Source organism: Ovis canadensis, chromosome 1 (genome assembly GCF_042477335.2).
Source record: "Ovis canadensis isolate MfBH-ARS-UI-01 breed Bighorn chromosome 1, ARS-UI_OviCan_v2, whole genome shotgun sequence".
In the NCBI taxonomy this organism is placed as follows: Eukaryota; Metazoa; Chordata; class Mammalia; order Artiodactyla; family Bovidae; genus Ovis; species Ovis canadensis.
Window position 1 is genome coordinate 173,493,604 of NC_091245.1, and position 22,546 is coordinate 173,516,149.

Consider the following 22,546-nt stretch of genomic DNA (forward strand, 5'->3'; position numbering starts at 1 on the left):
AAAAATGAAGCAGAGATGAAGTAAAACCTAAACTAAGTGGAAATAAGTGTGACTCATCAAGCTTATAGATCATTATATGCTTAGGATATTTATATAATGAGGCATGGTATAGGCTACCCTCTCCAATATTCTTGGGCTTCCCTTGCAGCTCAGCAGGTAAAGAATCCGCCTGCAATGTGGGAGACCAGGGTTCGATCTGTGGGTTGGGAAGATTCCCTGAAGAAGGGAAAGGCTAACCACTCCAGTATTCTAGCCTGGAGAATTCCATGGACTGTACAGTCCATGGGATCACAAAGAGTCAGACACAACTGAGTAACTTTCACTTTTATTTTCACATGGTAAATTGAGAAGGTAATTTTCAGCATAGTAATGCAAACTGGTTACTATATTTTTTTAATTGTATTGTTTTTCTAGATGTCCCTTCTGTGATATAATATGGATTATTAAATTGACCTATACTCCATTAAAAAGATAAATATTTTGAGCATTGTAACATGCCAAACTTGGAAGTAATGTTAAAAACACATATATTATAGTGTATTCCTGAATACTAGCAGTATTTTGTAATTTAGTAAAAAGATTTTTTTCATCTGAATGTGATTCCACAGTGGCCTAACCATTTATCTAAAAGACATAATATAATGCATTATGGGGCTTCCTCAATGGCTCAATGGTAAAGAATCCATCTGCAATGGCAGAGATGCAAGATATGCGAGTTCACTCCCTGCGTTGGAAAGATCCCCTGGTTACCCACCCCAGTATTATTGCCTGGAAAATTCCATGGACAAAGGAGCCGGCAGGCTACAGTATAAAGGGTCGCAAGGAGTCAGACGTGACTGAAGCACGTATGCACACAATGCATATCTAAAACTGTAGCAACTGGTGAGAGAAAAAGAAAGGAAAAATTACTATTTTTCTGATATGTAGGCATAGCACAACTATACCTACGTTATGATACATAATACTTATAAAAGGCAATGTAGAAAGTAAACTTTGGAAAACTGTGTTCCTAATTCTGATTCAGCGAAGACCCAACTTGACCCCCCATGTGGCCACATTTATAAAGGGAAATTGAACAAGAAAAAGGGGGCTGCATAACTGTTTTCTCAGTTTCACAAAGTGACATTGGATTCCCTCAGATGTCTTCTCCCATCTGCCATGCAACCAAGTTATTTGGGAATTACGAGAACTCATATCACACATGCACATGCGTGCACACACACAGAAGTCTTACTTGTTGTGTATTACATGACCTTGGCAAAGATTTTAAACTCTTGTTTAATATAATAGTTTATGAGAGGAATTATGAGATATAATTATGTTATTGGATCATAAAATCAGGTTTGGAAGACTCTTTAAAGACATCAGCTTAATCTTCTGTCACTAGAGCTATTATATTTTATCATATCAAATAAGATACATGTGATATTTACACTTTAGAAAGCATATATAATAGATACAATATGTGTTTCATTATAATGAATATATGAAGTAGATTTCTATGAAATAGATTTTTTGTAATTTTTTAGATTGATTGGATCCCAGTGTTTCAAAGTCAGAAATCAATCCTCCTATCATAGTTTAATATAATATGTTTCTGTGAAGAAAACCAATTTGATAGATGTTATGTGCAATTGCTTCCTCCATCCCTTCATTCATATTCAGTGATTATTTAGTCCTACACTAAGATTCTATTTTATAACAATGATCCCTTTATTGGAAACCACAGTTTTATTAAATGAATGAAGGTCTAAACCAGTAATTCTTATCTAGTTGGGATTTCTGGGGGCAGTTTTGCCTCCCAGGGACATTTGCCATGATTGAAGATTTTCCTGTTGTCTTACTGAGAAGAAGGTGCTATTGATATCTGAGGGACAGAGACAGGGGTGCTGCTAGAATTATGTAGGGCAGCCCCCCACAGTAAAGATTTATTCAGCCCCAAATGTCAACAGTGATGAAATTAAGAAACACTACCTGTTTTAATTAGAGTTGTACATATCTTATTCATTAATAAAGTAAATAGGGACACTGGCATGTTTGTCAAAATCAAATACATATGAAAGTAATTTCTAAGGATAACTCTCATTTTTACCTACTTCCTCCCCCAACAGTTCATTTGCAAAAATAAATTTCTCTAACATTTCTGTAGAACTGGAATTTAGTTTTTATGTCATAAGCTCTGAGCCAATTGTAAAATGATTTACCCTTCTATGGCACCGACCAGAGCTACAGAGCTAAAAAAAAAAAATGCTTTTAAGGATGATGATGCTTTCAAAGTATCAGTGCAATAAAAAATAATTAACCACACTAAATTACAGCATGTAAAACAGACTCTGATGAATTTTGGTCTTATACTAGTCTATATTATTTGCTGCACTTCTGCTTGAAATATGGTAGCAGATTCTGACTTTTAAGTGACCTCAATGCAGATGTCTATTTGTCAACAATGCAAAGAGAATGATTACTCAGACATTGACCATCCTTAAGAATTACTCTACACAGAAAAAGAAATTCTCACCAATATGGCCCAAATTGTTACAGTTTTATTATTTTAATTAGAAATATAAAGCATTCACCTGACTTCAAAAGGTTGCCAGAGTCTGTTTTAGTGCCTCTTTAAATTATTAGCTGTATAAAATGCATAACTATAATTATCTTGTATTTTATGATCACTTGCCTGAGAATTCTATATGTGAAATTATTTGGTCAGGAGATTTTCTTTGGTCTGTGTTTGTCTTATTTTTTTCTCACTGAATTCTCCTATGTCACCTTTCTAGTTCTACAGTTCTTTATCTGTAGCTAATAACTCTTCATAAGAATGACTAAATAACTACACAATGCTATTCAAGCATAACACATATTTATGTTTTATTCTATGTCATGACATTTTGATAGCAACAGTAATAATAATGAATAACATTACACTAAATTTTTAGAACACATTTAATACAGAAGGTGCTTTAGCCCAGTTTAAAGTATCTTCTGAAATGTACATATAGACATAACATGTATAGAACAGAAATGCAAACCCTTGTGCACACACACATTTCCTTCTATATTTTCTATTTAGTCTCTTTGAGAAAGGACATCATAGGTATTCTATATTTGCAATAATATCCAATAATCTCTAGACTACGAAACCATGAATAATTTAACAAACTAATATTACAAGGAAGTAATTGCAGGGGGATTCTAGTAAGCTAAATTTAATTCAGACTTGGCATTCAAAGATAACATCTCTTGCTTCCATGAAAAGTATAAACAGAATTATTTGTGTTGACAGGTGCTTTGGGTCTACCTGGCACTTCATCTCAAAGACTGAGATGCCCTAGAGGTGTCAGGAAGCCAATGTATCATGAAATCATAGTAGTCTTTATAGCTACTTTATCCCTAGAGGGTTAACAATATTAGCTCTCCCACATGTACAAGTCTTTCTTTCAGATGAACCTGGAAGCCATTATACTCCTACCTGAAGAGGAAAGTTGACGAATATGGCAAACTTGAAAATTATTTCTAAAATCATTGTGATTGTGGCTCCTAATGCCTTCCAAATGATTATCACTCATTCTGCCTTCAGTCTGTGGACCAGGGCTTTGCTGTCTTCTCTCTTGCTCTTTTACCTACTGTGCTCATTCTTGTCAAATGTCTTATTGCTCTATGTTTCTGGGAAGTCCTGTCATGGCTAATTTTGGATATCAAGCTGTCAGTAAAAGACCCAGTCTATAACTTTGCAAATACTTTAAAAAACAACTCTGTTTTATGGTCATCACAGGTAAGGAAAAGGTATTTCTTAGGGACTTTTGCAAATCATGGAGTACAAACAGTCCTTCATTTCTCTTGAAAGGGAAGGAAGAAATGTTCTCTCCCGTAGTTTCATCCATAAGCTCATAAAAACATCGAATTTGTGTTTGTTTCTCTTCAAGTAAGAGCCATTCAAGCTCAAATCCATGTTCCTTAAACATTGGTGGCAGTACATGACAGCCTTTACAGTAGGTGACAGGAATAAGAATTTTGAAAGTTCCGGTGTTGTCAATGCCTCCCTGATTTTAAAGATGCTAATTTGATAACTAAGGTGGAAAGGACTCCACAAGATCAAATGAAAAATTATCTTATTAGATGCCCATTAAGTGCCAGAAATTATTCCTGTGATACTGTGGTTAAAAAAAAATGTGTTCCCTTCCCTGCTGTAATTGTGCTTTCATCATGCTAATACATTATGTACTTGAAATCACATAGGTTTAATTTCAATTATAAAATTATAACATTTTAAAATTTTAAATCAATTATAAAATTATAAAGTTTGCTCTATATTGAAACTTTATAGAGAAGAGGAAAGAAAAATGGTCTGTAAGATAGAGTAGAGCATTACATTTTTTGGAAAAGGCATTTTTTATTTCCCTTTACCTAGTAAAGGATCACCTCATTGGTACCTAAGCCCTGTAATCTGTTTTCACTCCTGGACCAACCATGGGAACTCCATCAGTTGTCATAAGAAAATGTTTTTATAATATAGAAAATAATTAGACATGCATGTCTTACCATAATTTAAGGAAGAGATTCACAACTTTCTAACTTTCTAGAGTCATTACATATTCAAGTGTCTTGCTATATACTCATGAAAAAAAAAATACTAAATCACAAAATTGTTTCCATGGCTTGGAAGACCCTGTGTACAGTCCTTTAACAGATCCTAAAATACATGATACAAGTTCCACATTTAGGAGCCAAAGTATTGTAAAAAACCAAGTTCTACTTTGTGAAATAAAGCAGTTTCTTAACTGCCAGAAGTTTGCTTGTCTGCAACCACATGTCTAAATCCTTACAATTTTTATTTTAATAAAGCTGAAGAGACCATTCCTTCATTTACAGTCTTATTTGTAAAAATAAGATTTATTGTAAAAAGAAATTTAAATCACAATATGATTGACATTTGTAAACAATTGAAAATTATTGGTGAAAAAATTTAATTTTTCATTATAAAATAATATGTAATGAAAGTTTTAGTCAAATTTTGTCTCTAATAGCAAGTTAAAAACACATTCTATGGCTTATACTATACTTTGTATTCTTCATTTTAACGATATTAAAAATCCTGAAAAGTAGTTGTGTGGTTTATTTTTGTGAAAATTTGTGTTCTCTGTAATGTTTTTGTTCACTGGAGCAAAATTGCTTTACAGGAAAGTACCTTTCTCAGTTGACAGAATTCCTTTTCTTTCTTTACTAAGGTTAATATGAAATTTTTGTACATGTTGTGACTGATGGGTAACAGTGAAAGATAGTATCCACCCTGTCTTGTTTGTTCAGAAAGTCGTAAGATGGTCTTTTTTATGTATTGTACATTGCCTTAGCTTTGCACTTTAGCACCACCTGGTGGACAAAATATCGTTTGTTTTTCTCTTCAATTTAATTAGCCCCTTCACACTCTGCATCCCATTATGAGGTTATCTTAAGTGAAGTCACCCAGTCGCGTCCGACTCTTTGCGACCCCATGGACGGTAGCCTACCAGGCTCCGCGGTCCATGGGATTTTCCAGGCAAGAATACTGGTGTGGGCTATTTCCTTCTTCAGGGGATCTTCCCAACCCAGGGATCGAACACAGGTCTCCTGCATTGCAGACAGACGCTTTACCATCTGAGCCACTAGGGAAGCCTAGTGAGGTATCTTAATAGATATTAAATCATTTAATACAATTAAACAATTGTAAATATATCTAATCTTAGACAGTTGTAAATAAAATAAGATTAAAAAAATCTGCTAGATTTCCTAAATACTATAGTATTGCCAAGTTAAATGCCTATGTTTCTTTAAATGTCATAAATTTGAATAGTATGTTACACATCTATGAAAAATGTGGAAATTATTGATAATTCAGTTAGTTATAATTTGCACTCTTTTCAATAAAGTATTGAATAAGGAAGTTTTCTGTACTTTAGTAACAAGTTAGATTGTCTACCAAAAAAGCAGTGTAATCATTTCATGAAGGCATTTCATACTACAAATCTTTTCCTTTTTTGCCCTCTCCTTGCTTGCAGGATCTTGTCTCCCCTACCTGGGATTGAACCCTCACTCTAGTAGTGAAAGTGCAAAGTTCTATCCACAGGACTGCCAGGGAATTCCCTACAGATTCTTATCATGTTAATATTTTGTGTATTAAAATGAAAACTAGTACTTTAACCATTACTACAGTAAAGCAAGACACTTTCATGCTCATTTTGTCACTTGTAATTAAGATTCAGTTGTGGGCTTATTTGTACTTGTTCTTAGTTTTTGATAGCTTTTGCAGTTTTCCAGAAGTTAAATTTAAGAGTATTTTCAAATAAAAAACACAAACATATTTGAACCCCATTTTGAAAAATTTAAGCGTATTAATCTCTTTGTGTAGTCCTATGTTTCTACAAAATACAGTGAATTTTCTCCTTATATAATACAGTTGAAGATGAAAATAAATCCCAGATGCTATATGGTTCCTTTGGCATATACTACTTATTTATACAGAGCTTCACCAGTGGGTGAATACTACTTATTTATACGGGGCTCAGTGGTAAAGAATCCGCCTACAATACAGGAGCCGCAGGAGATGCAGGCTCTATCCCTACGTCATGAAGATTCCCAGGAGGAGGGCATGGCAACCCAATCCAGTATTCTTTCCTCGAGAATTCCATGGACAGAGGAGCCTGACAGGCCACATACCACAGGGCCGCAAAGAATCGGACACAACTGAAGTGACTTACCATGCACCCAAGCACTTATCTATTCCCTGGTAAAACTGAGATTTATGGATTTGAATCATATGACATTCAAAGGCTTAGTAGCTAAATAAGAGCTTTTGATATTTAAATAGGAAATATGTTCTAACTGCATAATTTAATGAAATACAAATTTCATTTAGGATAAAATTATAATACAAAACCTTCACTAAGACTTGCATCTTGTACTGAAGTTATTTGCTTTGCTGCTTCAAGAGAATATTTGAACTCTTCTGTCTCTCTTTTGTTCCTTTCCTTTAAAGGTCTTGGATGGTATACTGTAAACTCAGCATATGGAGATACCATTATCATGCCTTGCCGAGTTGATGTACCTCAGAATCTCATGTTTGGCAAATGGAAATATGTAAGTGTGACCTATCTAGGACTTGGTTAGTTGCCTGTAGTCTTTTAAAGAAAATTCCTTCTATGAGTAAATGTGAATTTCAAATAACATAATGGTAATATTCAACTGTGGGTATAAACGTAAGAAGATGAAATTAATGTGTTGAGTATATCAAAAGAATAATTCCTTCCATAACAAATGCTATTTTAACATGTATACTATCATGTAAGAATCAAATCGCCAGTCTATGTCTGACGCAGGAGACAGCATGCTTGGGGCTGGTGCACGGTGATGACCCAGAGAGATGTTATGGGGAGGGAGGTGGGAGGGGGGTTCATGTTTGGGAACGCATGTACACCCGTGGTGGATTCATGTCAATGTACGGCAAAACCAATACAGTATTGTAAAGTAAAATAAAGTAAAAAAAATTAAAAAACATAAAATAAAAAAATAAACAAACAGATAAAATAAAGCCAATGAACAGATCATTCTTAGCTCAGATTAGTCTGAAAGAGTCACCCTGAAGTGTTCAAGGCAAAAGAAATGGCAGAATTCCAGAATAAACTCAGAGAGTATAGGACAAAGCTTAGAGGAAAATGGTTGCCATTCTCTACATACTCATGTTTTGTTTGGTGTGGTTACTTTAAAGGCAAGATGTAACAGGAACCAGAGCATTCAAATGTTCTCTGAAAACTAGTCATCAGTATTAGAAGCCTATTTCTGGTACTTGGTCTTACAACTCAGTTGATGTGGTAGCTTCTTTTAAAATTTAACATTGCTGATTTTATTCATTTTTTCAGTTCAGTCTAGTCATTCAGTCGTGTCTGACTCTTTGTGACCCCATGGACACCACATCAGGCTCCCCTGTCCATCACCAACCTCCAGAGCTTGCTCAAACTCATGTCCATTGAACTGATGATGCCATCCAACCATCTCATCCATTCATTTCTTACAGATAGCAAAATCATATTTTCTCAGGTATCAAGGTTGGAAATGCAGGATAGCTATCCTAGTAGGTGAAGTGGAAAGGCTGGAAAACTTGGATGGATAAAATACCTCAATCTATTTACCAAAACCAACAAAAAGTGTCAGTGTGTCACCATTTCCCAGTGCTAGATCACATAAGACACAATAGTTTGCAAGTTTGAACATAGGACATATGTTTCATTGAAAACAATTGGCAAATTTTCCCTAGGTCCTTGAAATGATAAAAGATATTTGAATAGGAAAAGGATTTGATAGTCTAATAATTTTTGAAAACTGTTTTATTACAATACCTCTCAGAGCCTTTGCTATATACGGCTATGTGATGAATTGTCTGAGTTCATTCATTTCTTAGGTTTATTGAACCACACAACTTTTTCTCTCAGATATCTGCAAGAACAATGTTCCACAGAATAGAAATGTGCATAGTTGCATCCAAGGGGTAGTGAAACACAATCTCTTAAAGTACAGGTTCTGAAGTCAGACTGACATAATCTATCGTGTACTGGCTATAGAATTCCAGATAAGTGAATTAATCCCCACTTTCTCATGGAAAAAAAATGAGATGATAATGATAATCTTCCTTACACTGTTGTGAAGGTTACATGAAGTAATTCATATAAGAATACTTACCTAGTACTTGGCACATGGTAATTGCATGAAAAGTGTAAACTGTTGTGAGTGTGGTACCACTGAGTTCTAAACACAGTCTGTGATGGGGCAGGTGAAAGCAGAAGAAGGTAAGGCGGCCTAGCACTTCCCTGTTCCCTCCTGCTAATATCCAGCTCACTCCGGGTAATTTTTAACTATTTCTGGTTCCGTATAAAAATGGAAATACAAAGTTAAGGCCTATAAGGACAAAGTCTATTCACAATCCAAAAATCCCAAGGGTCTGAGAGGCTACCACCTAGAGTCAATCTTAGAGCTAACATAAATGAAGTCCAGTGGTGAAAAACTTCTGTGATTATCGACATTTCTGATGCCCAGGGAATACCTTTCACCTAAACTGAACTGGCACAATAGCAGTGAAAACAAACAATAATGGCAGGTTTCAAACTGTTAATGAAATATAAAGCTTCAGGAATAAACTGATGAGCTATATTTGAAGTGCCATATGCTCTGAAAGCAGTCTTGATTCCCAGATGCAGTATACAATCTCTAATTTAATGTAACCTGAAAGACAAAGAGCAGATTTGGAAAGAGTGAAAGGGAGCAAACTCAGAGGAAAGATGGATTCATTTCTCTCTTGCTGCATGGTAATCTCCCTGTGAATGGAGATCATACCTCCCTGTGCACTCCATCCTACCCCACTCCCACTGCTTCTTCACCAGCATCCACTCTGTGCCTGGTACAGAAGAAGCATCTGAGGCTGTCAAGAGTGATATAATGTAGTCATAATGGAGCCAGGCTGTGAAGCTCCAGTCTTGGCCCTGCTGAGATACACTGGCTGGGGCCCTGGACCAGTTATTTAACCAACCTGTGTCTCCATTGTCTATAAATGAGGCCAGTATTATGTGTAATTTACAGGGTTGTTATGAGTATTAAATCCATAAATGCACGGGAAGCCCAAAGAAAGTATCCTGGCTTATAGTTAAGTGCTCAAAATGTAATAACTGTCATTTCTTGCATGAGTGAACAACTATAGAAATTTAAGATACTGGTATAACATATTTTTCTTAATGAAGGAATGATTTAGTACAAGAATTTGTGCTGTAAACCTGTAGCAATATTAAAAGATTTAAAGAGAATGTTACTGATATATTCAGATATTCAACCAACTGAACCTTTTGAACTCCAATTTTAGCTTAGTAATTGTCTTAGTCACCTTGGGCTGCAATAACAAACTACCACAGACTGGTAGTTTAAATAAACAGATGTTTATTTCTCAGAGTTCTGGAGGCTGAGCAGTCCAAAATCAAAGTGCCAGCCGATTCAGTTCTTGAACAGAGCCCTATTCCCAATTTGCCAACACCTGCCACTTGCTATGCGCTCACAGGACCTCTTCTTTGTGTTCTCATTGAGAGAGAGAGCGCGCTTGTGCTTCTTCCTCTTCTTATAAGGGCACTAATTCCATCATGAGGGTACCATCCCCAAGGCCTCATCTAAACCAAATCATCTCTTAAAGGCCCACACTGGGGGTTTGGGCTTAGACATACAACTTTGGGAGGGTCACAAGCACTGAGTTCATAACAGTAGTAAATAAAATAATTTTTAAAATGTTACTTCTCTTAAGACCTTGAAATTTGTCATATACTTTAAAATGTCTTATTTTATTTTATTTTCAAGACCTTGTGAGTTTAGTAGAAGAGAGTACACACGTGTGCTCAACTGCTCAGTCGTGTCCAATACTTGGCAACCCCATGGACTGTAGCCTCCCAGACTCCTCTGTCCATGGGATTCTCCAGGCAAGAATACTGGAGCGGGTTGCCATGCCCTTCTCCAAGGGATATTCCCGACCCAGGGATCGAACCCACATCTCCTGTGGCTCCTGCATTGCAGGCAGATTCTTTACCACTAGTACCACCTGGGAAGCCCCAAGTAGAAGAGAGATTGGCCCTTATTTTTGATTATTGTTATTAGGTAAAAGAATGTTTGTGAGAGCAAAGGAAGAAATGAATTATATGTCTCAGTGCTCTTGGCATAAGTCTATATGCCAGATTATATTTTATTTTGATAATAAGTTTTTATATGAAAGTCCTCTGAGCTAAGTTTTATGACTCAGATAGCAAAACCATGGGTTTCAGTGATTAATTGGATTCTGTTGCTTTAATGGACATGATCCTTTTGCAAGGGCAAATATATTGTTCCTCCGTGAAGATTCATTAAACTATGTTATGTGTAAAGGTCAGCTGTGTCAGTTCTGACTGAAACTGGAAAGTGTGGGCACATAAAGTATATGGATTAAAGTAATGAGCATGCTAAATATAATTGCCTAGGATTTCTAAGTGACTGTTTGCAGCTCAAGTGTATGTTGCTGTAATCGTTAGCTGAAAATCCTTTTGTAGCATAACACAAAACACATTTGTTTTCACCTATTTTTCTTTTATATTAGACATAAGGGCAACCCTTGTCAATTTCAAAACATACCAATTCTGTCCTTCAGATGCAAGAAAAGCTAGGATCCCTTAAGCTCCATCCTTTCATGTTTGTATACTCACTGATACCTGTAAAAGAACTTAAAGCTTTTCCCTTATAAAGAGTGATCCTCTGTAACCAAAGATTTATGTGAGGCTCATATCCAAAGTTATTCTTCTTGTACAGAACTACAAATTTTGATGAATAACATGACCAAGAAAATTTTGTTGCTCTGACTGTAATTCTGAAATGTCTAAATATGCCTGTTTTTTAATGTATTGTTACTTTAACTTTTAGGAAAAGCCCGATGGTTCCCCAGTATTTATTGCCTTCAGGTCCTCTACAAAGAAAAGTGTGCAATACGACGATGTACCAGAATACAAAGACAGATTGAACCTCTCAGAAAACTACACTCTCTCTATCAGTAATGCAAGGATCAGTGATGAAAAGAGATTTGTGTGCATGCTAGTAACTGAGGACAACGTGTTTGAGGCTCCTACAGTAGTCAAGGTGTTCAGTAAGTAGTCCGAATGTAACTGCTAAATGGGATTGATGATTGGTCCTAGAAAATGTTCTTTAGAAACAAGGCTGAACTCTCTGTAGTGTCTCCTGTACTATTATCACTCTCTGTAGTGATACCTGTAGTGTAGCAGGTATCACGTAAGAGGACTTCTAGAGATCTTTGTTCTGCTCATGCATACTGTCAATGAGAAAAACAAAAACCTGAAATTCAAATAAGAATTTTATCTAGCAAAGAAACAGAATATTATTTTATTTGCAGTGAGGGAATAAAAGAATATTCTGTTGTTTTGTTGGATACAATATCCTGTGATATGAAGTACTATTAAATAAAAACTAGCCTGTGAACTTTTACTTTCACTGACATGTACAAATAAATGTTGTGTGATAGATACTAATACATAGATACATAATACTGGGTTGGCCAGAAAGTTTATTGGGATTTTCTGCACAATGTTATGGAAAAATTTGAACATTTTTGATATACATACTCATGCATATCAATGCATACATAAATATGCATTAGGCTAAACCATATAAAATTGCCATTTTGATGTATAACAAAAATGTAAGCAGGAGACCTAAGTTTTCTGTATATGTATATATATATGTATATGTGTGTGTACACTCACACATTCTGACCTTAAGTGCTTAATGCTTGTTGATTTACATTCTGAGAGCGTTCAAATGGTTTAGAAAATTGCCATAAAATAAAGAAGTTCACCACACTCTGAAGGTGTATGTGGAATCCATCTGGGGGAAAAAGTAGAGTAGGATTGGAAGAAGAGAAAGTTGTAAAGAAGCTTGGAATAATTACTATAGGTTACTTTGGCTAATGATACTATGTAGTTAATGTGAGGGTGCAAATAGCTCTGCAAATAAATGACTTGAGAAGTTCTAATTAAAATGTTTTATCTTTTAATATTTAAATAAAATATCCCACCTTTATTACATCATATCTTGGAAATTACAGGGAGAAAAATATGTCTCAAAGGTTTCAGAATACCAGTCTTTTTTTTAATTAAGCAAAAAGGTCTTACTTTTCAGTTTTTTCCACTGTTTTCTGATAACTTGACAGCACCTAGAAATTATTAAAATAAACAGGGAAGAAAGAAACCCAGAGGGACTTGTTATTACAGCAAGTAACCTTGGATTTTTCCTGTTTCTCTTGTAATGGCCCATGCAACTAAGTAAGACGGTCCCTTAAGCATTTATATGGACTTCAAAGCTCCTTTGGGCTCACGACAAGGATTCAAAGAGTGCTTATACTATCAAAGAAGCCTTTGTTCTCCAGAAGAACCGTGTAAAAGCATATTACATGTTTCAGTTGATTACCTTTCAGCTTAGAAGGCACTTTCCAGAAACCATCAACTCAGTTATTTTATGGATCAAACCAAGTACCAAGTGTTTCTCAGTTATGCCCCCTTCTAGTAAACACCCCAGATAATCTCCATCCTGTATTTGCCAAAGTCCCATGTTTTTTTTTCTTTCCTTGTATTTCACTTTTATGTTATTAGGAAGATGAATTTTGCACTGCTAGAAACACTTTTAATTAGGCCATGACGTCATAAATGTAAGTATAGAGGAATGTACTGCAGTGGGTACCGAGATTAAGTCATATCACTCTAAAGATTATGTGTATTGATGTCGTTGTCACATTTCTTGTTATTATGTTAAAATTACCAAATATCAAGAAAATCTACAAGAAAGTTGAGAAAATCCAGGTTGTTCCATTTTCAGAATATAATTTTTTTAAATGCCCAGAAATTCAGTTGGCTTAATTCGATAAAATTTGTAAGCTGCTTTGGAATACAATGGATATCTATGATTGTAAAAACAAACTCACACCCTGCATACTATCAGCTCCCGCTACCCCTCTTCTCTTTTGAATGTTGTTGAAAACAAAGTTATTCTCAGAAACAGAATTTGCATTCCAGGCTCTGGGCCTGGGAGAATTTAAATAGATGAGTTATACATTTTTGAAAATGGGGTTTTATACTAGAAACTGTGGGACCCTCCAAGTCCAATTAAATAAACAGCACAGCTCATGATAAAGAAAGAGTTTGCAAGAGCATATAGGTACTTTGCTTTTTTAAAAAATAATGAATTTCCTTTGGATTGTTATTTGTGAAGCAAATAGCAGCTGTGACATGGAGGCTTTCATTCTGTGCATGTACATATTGCAGTCACTTAAGAGTTACTAGGCTCATCAATCAGTCCTCTGTTTCCTTCTGTCGAGTCACCTAGCAACATGCATTGTGTACCACAGAATGAGTATGGTTAACGTGAGCTAATCCCAAATCAACTTGCTGCAGAATGTCCGCCTCATGAGCAAAGACAAACTGTTTTCGTTCAAACTAGAGGCCATGACTGATGACTTTATTACTCTGATGAAGGTTTGTTTATTCAGTTCTAAGCTATATCTCTCATGAAAGAAATCATGCCAGTAAAGCAGATCAGATCCAAAATCATTCTTTGTCACCACTAATAAGGCATTTTTGTTTCTTTGGTAGTTGAATGGCACTAAAATCAGACTGTTTGCATTTAATATACATTTGAAGTTCATAAAACTATCCCTTAGCCAGAGCAAACCTTTAAAAGTTCTCCCAAAGATTCATTGTTGTGATTGTGCAAGTCTTAGAGGTTGAATGCGTGCCCAGAGAGCCAAATGGCTGAATGGCTGTCAGTGGTATAATAGGAAAATCACTGAACTGGTCATCAGGAGATCTAGCTTTGTTAGATCTGCTACTAATTTCTGACCTTGGACAAGTGATCACCAGTCAGGACAAGGGGTTGTGAGTCTCTCCTCATCTATAAGTGAGTACTTCAGATTCGGTGCTGATTTTCTCAGTCTGTTCCTAGGATTCTCTTTAGGAGCTAATGAATAAGTCTGAGGAAAGTGAGGAGCTGCTTCTGCTTGATTAACTAGAATTCTAGTCACTCAATGTTTCAAAGTTTTTTCATGATATTTTGTTCAGGGGAAAAAAAATGAAAGAAGGGCTTGAGCACGAAAAAGCCTTTGAAAATCACAATCCAGCCTAATCTTCTGCACTGGTGTGTGTAGTGTTAAAAGGAAGACTATTTCTGTGACTTCGAGTCTGGTGTCTACCTGGACCAGCCAGTTCCTAGTAATGGTTGGCATCACAGTGTTATTTTAGAGCTTTCATTTGGACACTGTGCTCAATATTTATCAGAACTGAGCATCCCTCCTCCAACCCTCCCTGTGAAAATTATTCAGCTTCAACTGCAAGTCACTTCTTTTTTTAAATGAAAGAAGCAAAAAATAACCCTTTTCAACAAATGAGATCTACTCTGTATATTTCATTTTGATCCTTTAAATGTAAAAAATAATTTCTTCCCATCTCATAAGGAAAATAAACTATAATTTCATGCTCATGATGATTACTTAAGGTACATCAGAGATGATTGTCAGGAAAATACTGAGAGAAGCATCCGTGACTCACTGTAGCCAGTGCACCTGCCTCTTCTTGCTCTCCACCCGTACAAAATTGAGCTGTCCTCTGGGTGGCTTTTGAGAATAACTCTGGTGCATTGTAGGTGATATAAAGTAGTTTTGTGTTTGTCACTTCATCCTCACCTGGCTGTGAAACCCTTGACAAAATTATTTTAATAATGCTAATAAATTTGCGACATGACTTTTCCTTTCAATTCTATACTTAGTTATGAATCCATGAATCATATTAAGATGTAATTCACATAAAGCTTTTTTAAACACTTTGGAATCAATATGCAGTTTTGCTAAAATAGTATATGTCCTCTTTTATGGTCCTCTAACTGATACTCATAGATTGTTACAAACTAATATGAAAGTTACCTGCAAAATATATATTTAAAATGAAATGTTTGAAACAAAAGTTTGAGAAAATAACTCAAAGAAATGCAATTGGTATTAGCTTTCAGTTCAGTTCAGTTCAGTCACTCAGTCGTGTCTGACTCTTTGCCACCCCATGAATCATAGCACGCCAGGCCTCCCTATCTATCACCAACTCTTGGAGTTCACTCAAACTCACATCCATCGAGTCAGTGATGCCATCCAGCCATCTCATCCTCTGTTGTCCCCTTCTCCTCCTGCCCCCATCCCTCCCAATATCAGAGTCTTTTCCAATTAGTCAGCTCTTCGCCTCAGGTGGCCAAAGTACTGGAGTTTGAGCTTTAGCATCATTCCTTCCAAAGAACACCCAGGACTGATCTCCTTTAGAATGGATTGGTTGGATCTCCTTGCAGTCCAAGGGACTCTTAAGAGTCTTCTCCAACACCACAGTTCAAAAGCATCAATTCTTCAGCGCTCAGCTTTCTTCACAGTCCAACTCTCGCATCCATACATGGCCACTGGAAAAACCATATCCTTGATTAGATGGATCTTTGTTGGCAAAGTAATGTCTCTGCTTTTGAATATGCTATCTAGGTTGGTCATAACTTTCCTTCCAAGGAGTAAGTGTCTTTTAATTTCATGGCTGCAGTCACCTTACTTTCTCAATATTCAATATGACTTTCTCTTCTAAATAGAAAAATGAACAACTGTACAAAGAACCAAATTTTAAGTATCCTTTCATCAGGTTTCCCTGGGTTTGCTGCAGCTTTCTTTTATTGAAATAATAAATTTTAGAAAGGACTTTTCCACATGGACATGTGGAAAAGACCAACAATTTTACCACACCCATATTGACAGTTATACAGAGTTTATAAATTACAGAATTACAGTAGAGGAATATATTCTACATTAGAGGAAATATATGTCTAACCGAGTTGTCATCTGATTTTCATGAACTAGACATTAGTGCAACCTAACAAAACTGCCCACTTGCACTTTCTATTATAAATCTAATTTTTTAGAGGATCTTTTCAAATCTATATATACTCCAGGCATAGATAGTAACTGAAGAGGAAACAGAAAAGTATTTGCTCTTTTTTTCTTGTTAATCTTGACTTTTCATCAACCACATAAATTAATTTAATACCTTACCTCTTTTGAGCTCTGAGAGAGGTGTCACCAAGTAGCTGACTTTAGTTCCCAGAGAACTTTCACTTACTCAAACCCCAAGATTTTCATTTTGTTTAACTATTTTGGATGCAGCCCTGTCACAGAGGCATTGCACATTTGCCATAAAACATTGGATTCTGAACATAATTAAAGGTTTTATCAATAACTCAAGCTGTAATTATGAACATTTATGATTGTATTTTGAAATAGTGACAAAATTAAGACTTGCTGATGTGTAGAAGGCTACATATTTCCCAGAAATTTCTGCTTATTTTGAGTATTTTTTTCAGTTTTTCATAATTTTTGGTCATTCTTAGCAATCAGGTAGCCAGGTCACTTCTTATTTGTGTTAATGTAACTGTTTATTATTCTTTTCTCTTTTTCTATCTTTCTTCTACTTTTTAATCTTTCTTATATTTTCTTTTCAGTCTGTGCATTTAGAATATAGATAATTGCTCTTCAGGAAACTATATCAAGAAAATTATATTTCTAGAATTAATAGTAAATAGTCCAGAGAAGGCAATGGCAACCCACGCCAGTACTCTTGCCTGGAAAATCCCATGGATGGAGGAGCCTGGTAGGCTGCAATCCATGGGGTCGCTAGGAGTCGGACACGACTAAGCGACTTCGCTTTCACTTTTCACTGTCACGCATTGGAGAAGGAAATGGCAACCCACTCCAGTATTCCTGCCTGGAGAATCCCAGGGACGGGGAAGCCTGGTGGGCTGCCGTCTATGGGGGTCGCACAGAGTCAGACAGGACTGAAGAGACTTAGCAGCAGCAGCAGGCCTCCTGTAATTGAAGTGCAAGTTCAACACATAGGCAAATTCACTATTATATTCATTGTTCTAATTTCTAATATAAAATAATTGCAAAGGGAAAATTAACTCTGGATATTAACTTGAAGAAGATTACATTATTTTTGCCTGGAATCTTGGTGATACTCATTTTGCTGTTCCAAAGACTTTTTGTCTTCTTCCATGTTTCCTATAATGGTCTGGTTAGGTAACATGTCTGATAACTGAATTCCAAATTGAATAATAATTATAGAAAAGCGAGTTTAGTTTGGTAGTAAAAGTACAGTGATGGTAGACAATAAGATTATGGAAGAAAGGATAGCTGGTTGTCTTTGTCTATTTATTTGAGAATAGAATAGTTCTCCATGAGACTCACAAAATTCAATGACAATGTGAGGAAATATCCACTTTCTATAGACTAATTGTTAGAGCTAATTAATAAGTTTAAAAAATCCATCAATGAGAGACAACTAAAGGCTAGAATAAAATAAGTTTAAATAATACCATGTTGATCCAATTTGTAATCAGTTTTTCCCAAAACCTCTATTAGAGTATATGCTTATAAAACTTCCTATATTGAAAATGCCTCGGTCTATTATCTTAGGTTCCAAATGTGAAAGATATTCTCACATTTATAGTTTCATAATATAACTTCACTTAAAAGACAAAGTTTGAGATAGTAGGAAACTTGAGTTTCTATATCCCTTAACCACTATATATTTCCCTTGATTTTAGAGCAGTGATACTTGAACTACACTGTGCCCCAAAATCCCCAGTGGAACTCGTTTTAAAAGTAGGTTTATAGGATTTCCCCTGGATATGATTCAGTTGGCCTGGTAGAGCTCAGAAATCTGTATTTTAAATAAGCGCCCCTGTGATCCAAATTCATGTGAACTCCAGTTTTCATCTAAAGAGTTGGAAATTATTGATAAGTAGAAAGTGCACATGGTAATCAATTGCAGATAATATATCCTTTTTAATACATTAACCTCTGTTACCATCTAAACCATATGCACTGTTTATAAAGCATCCAGAAAATGTTACCAATATTTTATTCACAGGAGTAATAAGCATTTAAAATAATATTTAATGTAATAAAGCAAATATCTGGAATGGGTAGCTAACCATATTTCCTAATTATAGATTATATGGGAAAACTTTATTGTGTTGCTAATTTTTCTACTTTGAGTAAATTAATTATTTTTCTGTAAACCAAATCACAAATGTCCATTTTCTTCTTCCACATGCACTTAAAATATCTCTCTGTTTAACTTTAGAGCAACCATCTAAACCTGAAATTGTAAGCAAAGCCCCATTTCTTGAGACAGACAAGCTTAAAAAGGTAAGAACTTATTTTTGATTGATTGCCTTTCCTTAGCCTATTGTTGAATGCCTTTTCTTGTCCTCAGATGCCAGGACAAATAAGATAGACTTTGCTCTGTGGAGTTGCCAGTGTTCCAGGCACCAGTTAGAAAGTCTGTACAAGGTAGAAAGGAGACAGAGGAAGGTATGGTTATTTCTGAAGGGAGGAGAGGGAAATGAGAGTTTCTTTTTTAAAAAAGCGTAAATCTTTCTTGTTTGAATGAACTGAATGTTTAATGAAGTCATGATAGATGAGTACATTTTCTGCACACCACAGCCAGAAAGGGCTTTCTAGCAGTGTGAACTAATACCATGTGAAAGGAAATGGCATGGTTGGGAAACACATTATTTGCACTGCTAGAATTTTGGGTGCTCAGCCAGTGGGCAAGAGAGTCCAATAAGAGGTAAATCTCGAGAGTTAAGAGAGGCTGGATTATGACAAACCTTCTGTCATGTATAATGTTTGGTCTCTATCTTACTGACAAACCATTGAAAAGTTGAAGTAAAGGTATAAGATCAGACTTGTGCAATCATATTAGTGGAGATTTGAAGGAAGGACAAAACTGCTGCTGCTGCTGCTAAGTCGCTTTAGTCGTGTCCAACTCTGTGCGACCCCATAGACGGCAGCCCACAAGGCTCCCCTGTCACTGGAATTCTCCAGGCAAAAACACTGGATTGGGGTGCCATTTCCTTCTCCAAGGACACAACTGGAGTCCCATATATGAGTACATCACTTGATTCATAATCTCATTTTCGCTAATTAAAATAGCCCAAATTTCCTTTATTGGAGGAAAAAGCAAGTTCAGAATTCTTTGAATCCGATTAAAGTTGATTTGCATAATATTATTTGATAAACATTAAATATTAAAAACTGGAGTAGGAAATGACAACCTACTCCATTTCCAGTATTCTTGCCTGGAGAATCCCATGGACCGAGGAGCCTGGCAGGCTACAGTCCACAGGGCTGCAAAGAATTGTACATGACTGAGCATGTATGTGCATGCACAGACACACACACAGACACAAATATTAAAAACACATGTGAAGTACAGTGGTGAGGATTACAGTTCGTAAGTATATGTCATCTGAAATGTAGCATAAAGTTGAAGAGGCAGCCTCATTTTAACGCTGTTAATGATTCTTTCAAATGCAGATCTATCAACCATGGTAATAGCCAATGTTAATGCAGTTATGTTATTTAGTTAATGTTAAAAATGAATACTGTCAAAATGAATTGGGTAATGCTTTTAAATGAATGTGATTTTATTAATGGTGGCAGCATCCACTGCACATTTTAAAATGGGCAAGACTATAATTTTTTTTTTAATTTTTAGTTTTTTATTTTTTAAATTTTAAAATCTTTAATTCTTACATGCATTCCCAAACATGAACCCCCCTCCCACCTCCCTCACCAGAACATCTTTCTGGGTCATCCCCATGCACCAGCCCCAAGCATGCTGCATCCTGCGTCAGACATAGACTGGCGATTCAATTCACATGATAGTATACATGTTAGAATGTCATTCTCCCAAATCATCCCACCCTCTCCCTCTCCCTCTGAGTCCAAAAGTCCATTATACACATCTGTGTCTCTTTCCCTGTCTTGCATACAGGGTCATCATTGCCATCTTCCTAAATTCCATATATATGTGTTAGTATACTGTATTGGTGTTTTTCTTTCTGGCTTACTTCACTCTGTATAATCGGCTCCAGTTTCATCCATCTCATCAGAACTGATTCAAATGAATTCTTTTTAACGGCTGAGTAATACTCCATTGTGTATATGTACCACAGCTTTCGTATCCATTCATCTGCTGATGGACATCTAGGTTGTTTCCATGTCCTGGCTATTATAAACAGTGCTGCGATGAACATTGGGGTACATGTGTCTCTTTCAATTCTGGTTTCCTCGGTGTGTATGCCCAGAAGTGGGATTGCTGGGTCATAAGGTAGTTCTATTTGCAATTTTTTAAGGAATCTCCACACTGTTCTCCATAGTGGCTGTACTAGTTTGCATTCCCACCAACAGTGTAGGAGGGTTCCCTTTTCTCCACACCCTCTCCAGCATTTATTGCTTGCAGATTTTTGGATCGCAGCCATTCTGACTGGTGTGAAGTGGTACCTCATTGTGGTTTTGATTTGCATTTCTCTAATTATGAGTGATGTTGAGCATCTTTTCATGTGTTTGTTAGCCATCCGTATGTCTTCTTTGGAGAAATGTCTATTTAGTTCTTTGGCCCATTTTTTGATTGGGTCGTTTATTTTTCTGGAGTTGAGCTGCAGAAGTTGCTTGTATATTTTTGAGATTAGTTGTTTGTCAGTTGCTTCATTTGCTATTATTTTCTCCCATTCAGATGGCTGTCTTTTCACCTTGCTTATATTTTCCTTTGTTGTGCAGAAGCTTTTAATTTTAATTAGATCCCATTTGTTTATTTTTGCTTTTATTTCCAGAATTCTGGGAGGTGGATCATAGAGGATCCTGCTGTGATTTATGTCTGAGAGTGTTTTGCCTATGTTCTCCTCTAGGAGTTTTATAGTTTCTGATCTTACATTTAGATCTTTAACACAAGACATTGTTTTTATGTAAGAATGCATTCATTCAGTCCTTAGTTAGGGCATCCCTTGAGAAGTCTGGGGCTTTCAAATGGACAACCCCTGATGGAACCAAGGTTGTAATATTTCCTCTCTATATTGTAGTTGGGTGAGTGCATTTCAAAAGACAGTTATCCAGATGGCAACATCACGTGGTACAGGGATGGAAAAGTTCTGCAGCCTCTTGAAGGAGGTAGGTAAGAAGTGGGCAATAAATTCAGGAGACTTGTTTTGCCTTTCTCTTGTCTAAGCATTCTTTAGACTATCCTGAGTCTAAATGCATTGCCCTCTTTTGATTTATGACTCTATATTCTTTGTTACTTAAGTATCCATTAAATCAGTAAGGGATTTTTTAAAACATCATTTTAGACCTTGTGCAGAAAAATCAAGAGCAGAGAAAATTATTTCTGTATATGTCATGTTCTAGAAGTTAATTAAAGTGAGTGGGAGATAAAATTCTCAGAGTTCTATTTCTGTCCATGTCTCTGATTCATGGTTTTGAAAAGACATCTACCTCACTACATGTCAATTTTCGCTCCTGTTAAATGCAGTAAGAAGGACAAAACCACTTCTCAAAGTTGCTATGACAGTTAATTAAGGGCTGTGATTTTCCGATGAAAGATCCTACCATTAGTGTTCTTTATTTTCTTCAGCGGTGGTCATAATTTTTAGAAAGCAAATGGACCAAATAACTCAGCTCTATACCATGACTTCATCCCTGGAGTACAAGACAACCAAGGCTGACATACAAATGCCATTCACCTGCTCTGTGACATATTATGGACCGTCTGGCCAGAAAACAGTTTACTCTGAACAAGCAGTTTTTGATATTTACTGTAAGTAATTCAATATAATTATATAATATAATGTATTAGAAAAAATGTTCCAATGTTATTTTAAGTCCCAATTCATAAGCTGTTTGGAATCTATTTCTAAATTCCCATCCCTGTTCTATAGTACCCAAGTAATATCTTCCTCTTTACAAGACCCATAGAATAAATGCTCAGCCATCTTATGATAGCTTTCAGTTTCTACTTTGTTATTTATAATCATCTCCTCTGTATTCTCTAACTTAGTCTGATTTCTTCTGTTAATTCTCAACCTTGGTACATAGTCATGGATTTTG

The 22,546-nt window shown here is 35.9% G+C and overlaps 1 protein-coding gene across 4 annotated transcripts in view; it reads left to right on the forward strand.

The window, feature by feature from the left end:
• Positions 1 to 22,546, forward strand: part of ALCAM (activated leukocyte cell adhesion molecule) — a 232,352-nt gene that overhangs the window by 155,989 nt on the left and 53,817 nt on the right. For all 4 annotated transcript variants that reach the window (XM_069579189.1, XM_069579200.1, XM_069579178.1 and 1 more), the window contains exons 2-6: positions 7,010 to 7,110; positions 11,446 to 11,665; positions 18,744 to 18,808; positions 21,526 to 21,613; positions 22,074 to 22,256. In XM_069579189.1, the coding sequence (XP_069435290.1) occupies positions 7,010 to 7,110; positions 11,446 to 11,665; positions 18,744 to 18,808; positions 21,526 to 21,613; positions 22,074 to 22,256 (657 nt within the window). The remainder of the gene's footprint in view (positions 1 to 7,009; positions 7,111 to 11,445; positions 11,666 to 18,743; positions 18,809 to 21,525; positions 21,614 to 22,073; positions 22,257 to 22,546) is intronic.